Source organism: Arachis ipaensis, chromosome B09, assembly GCF_000816755.2.
Source record: "Arachis ipaensis cultivar K30076 chromosome B09, Araip1.1, whole genome shotgun sequence".
In the NCBI taxonomy this organism is placed as follows: domain Eukaryota; kingdom Viridiplantae; phylum Streptophyta; class Magnoliopsida; order Fabales; family Fabaceae; genus Arachis; species Arachis ipaensis.
The window spans coordinates 7199121-7201933 of record NC_029793.2 but is presented as its reverse complement, the minus strand read 5'-3'; the positions used below and the strand labels follow the sequence as shown (position 1 = coordinate 7201933).

Sequence of the window (2813 nt, the reverse complement as noted above, 5' to 3'; positions counted from 1 at the left end):
ATGTTTTTCTAATTAAAATTTTTTGTATTTTTTGTATTTTTAAATTATTAGACCAACTTGATTAAAATTAATTATTAAATATTTTAGTCACAGTATTACAGATAATATTTAACTCAAATGTGAAACATTAATGATATATCCATATCTATTTCTTAACAACTAATGACAGTGTAATAAAATACGTCCTTATTTACTGTGATTTGATTCTATACCTAAGTATGTGTTTGAATTAGTGTTATTTGAAGAACCTGATTTTATAGAATTAATTTTGAGAAAAAATAAATTTGTACTAACATAATTTATGTTTAGTAACTTTAATATTAAAATTAAAATTATTTTCAGATAAATAATTACTAAAATGAACATAACATTAAATTATATACACAAGAATATTTCGTCAAACATTGAAATCACTTCTTAGTTCTTACAATAAAAGCTGAAGACATGATTTGGTCAAAGTGTTTGACCAACGGCAAGAGTGAGACAAAGAGGCCTTATTTCAATTACAAATACCATAAAAGCAAATGGATCCTATCATCTTCCTCTTGGGTAGTAGAATCCTGAAATTGGCTGCCTTCAATGTTGATAGGAAGCTAACTTAACTCCAAAGCATGGTTAAGTTTAGAGAACAAAGACTTTAGTCACATGTGAGTTTAGTTTAAGAAACTTGAGGTTTAATTGAGAAGAAGGTATCTAAACTCTGTGTCACATATTCACATGAATCCTTGAAACCATCTAATGTCAAAGCAGCAGCATGTGGTGAAAGGACAACATTGTCCAATGGAAATAGCCCTTTAGGAACATTAGGCTCATCCTCAAACACATCCAAACCAGCACCTCTTATTTCCCCTTTCACCAAACACTGCACCAATTCCTTTTCATCAATTAAAGCTCCTCTTCCAACATTTATAATGATTCCATCTTTCCCCAATGCTAACATCACTTCCTTGTTGATTAAGTGCCTTGTTTGCTCAGTTAATGGACAACAAAGAACAAGAACATCACTGTTAGAAGCAAGATCAACAACATTGGAGTAGAAAGTGTATGATACTGATGGATTCTTGTTCCTTGAATGGTACTTAATTATGCAATCAAAGGCTTCTAGCCTTTTAGCAACTTCCCCACCAATTCTTCCCAATCCAATAATTCCAACTCGCTTGCCTCCTAACTGAAACAGAAACCCAGGTAGTAGTTATTATCCAATTCAACCAATTAAAATTTGGTTGTTTAATACAAAACAACAGAGTCTTATCCTGTTAAATAGAGTGGGGTTGGATAACATTAACACTATTTCACATAATAGGGATTTAACCATGTTAGAATTGAGTTTATTGTTAAGATTTAATTATCTTTAACCATAGTCCTTAACCATACTAAAAGTGGAAAAAATTATCAAGAGGTTAAACTTAAGTAAACATCTGCAAGTTGTACATGCTTTAATACAAGGAATTACTACTAATGTCACATTAAGCAACTCCTTTGATATCTGAAAAAGTTAGATAGACATCAATTTTCTCTGGATCGGATGCCATTATTTTAGCCTCATGAATATGAACAAATGACATAAAAATTGTGTTCAGCTCCTGTCTTTGAGAAACTGAATTGATGCCATGTTATAAGGAAAATATTTACTTGACTGCAAATTTCCTTAGAAGACTGAATTGAAGTAATTTTTATGCCATTTTAGGCGTAAAAATTGGTCTTACTAAGTTGATGTTAACATAATATGTCACTACATTGACATGTAACCTCCACCTCCCATGTGTTCAACAATAAAGAAACAAACAAGAATTCAAAAGTCAATACAGGACATTGCGTTAATGTTATGTGCTAATACAAGTAGAAGTAGCACGACATTAACTTTACTTTTAGATTTTAAAAAAAAAAAAGAAATATGCATCAAAATGTGAATAGCTGCAACTTCAACTTGCACTTGAAGAAAAAAGAAAAGAAAATATTAGACAGCTCAAAAATCCTGTTATGCCAATCATATGTCGGAATAGTCCAACGTTTCACTATTAAAAGGGGACCCAAAACAAAGAGGAGACTAACCAATCTTTTTTTTCATCCAATAAGATTCTGAGTATTATTAGCCCTCAACAGAAAATTTTTTCTGAAAACTGAGAAGTAGTTAGTTACCTTTGAACCGAAAGGGAAACCCAACGGCTTAGAAAGACCCCAATTCCTAGCGAAGCGGTCACCGGCGGAGATCTTGAACAGAACGTCAATGAGCAACGCGACGGCCATGTCAGCAACGTCGGCGGTGAACAGTCCACCGATGTTGACGACCTGGATGCGGCGGCGGCGGCACTCGGTGAGGTCGATGTGGTCAGTACCGGCGCTGGCGGTGACTACCAAGCCGAGCGAAGGGAGTGACCGGATGACGTCAGCAGTGACCGGCTTTAGCGCGTTGCAGATAATAGCGCGGACAGAGGGAGGGAGGGTTTGTTGTTGTTGGAGGAATTGGAGGAGTGGGAGGTTTGAAGAGAAGGCCTCGAGAAAACGGTATTTTGGAGGGTTTTGAGATTTGATGTCGATCCCAAATGAAGAAGCCAACACCAAGATTGCTGGAACCTCCTCCTCCTCCGCCATTACCACTGCACTGCCCACTCAAATTTCACTCCAATCTTCTTACTCACAGCTCAGCTGATGTTGCTACCTGTCCTCAAGCTAAGCGTCAGAGACAAAAATAAGTAAATAACACATAATCTAATTAGATGTCAATTTTATTGAAAGTACACACCAAAGTTAAGATCCTTTTTTAATTCATTTTTTCATAATATTTAAGAATTTAATTTTAATGAATAAGTATA

The 2813-nt window shown here is 34.9% G+C and overlaps 1 protein-coding gene across 1 annotated transcript; it reads right to left on the bottom strand.

The window, feature by feature from the left end:
- On the bottom strand, positions 381–2709 carry LOC107617380 (glyoxylate/hydroxypyruvate reductase HPR3). Its single transcript, XM_016319140.2, has 2 exons — positions 2140–2709; positions 381–1168 (listed from the first exon to the last, which is right to left on the bottom strand). Exons 1-2 carry the CDS (start codon positions 2590–2592, stop codon positions 659–661), a joined length of 963 nt encoding a protein of 320 aa, XP_016174626.1. The 5' UTR covers positions 2593–2709; the 3' UTR covers positions 381–658.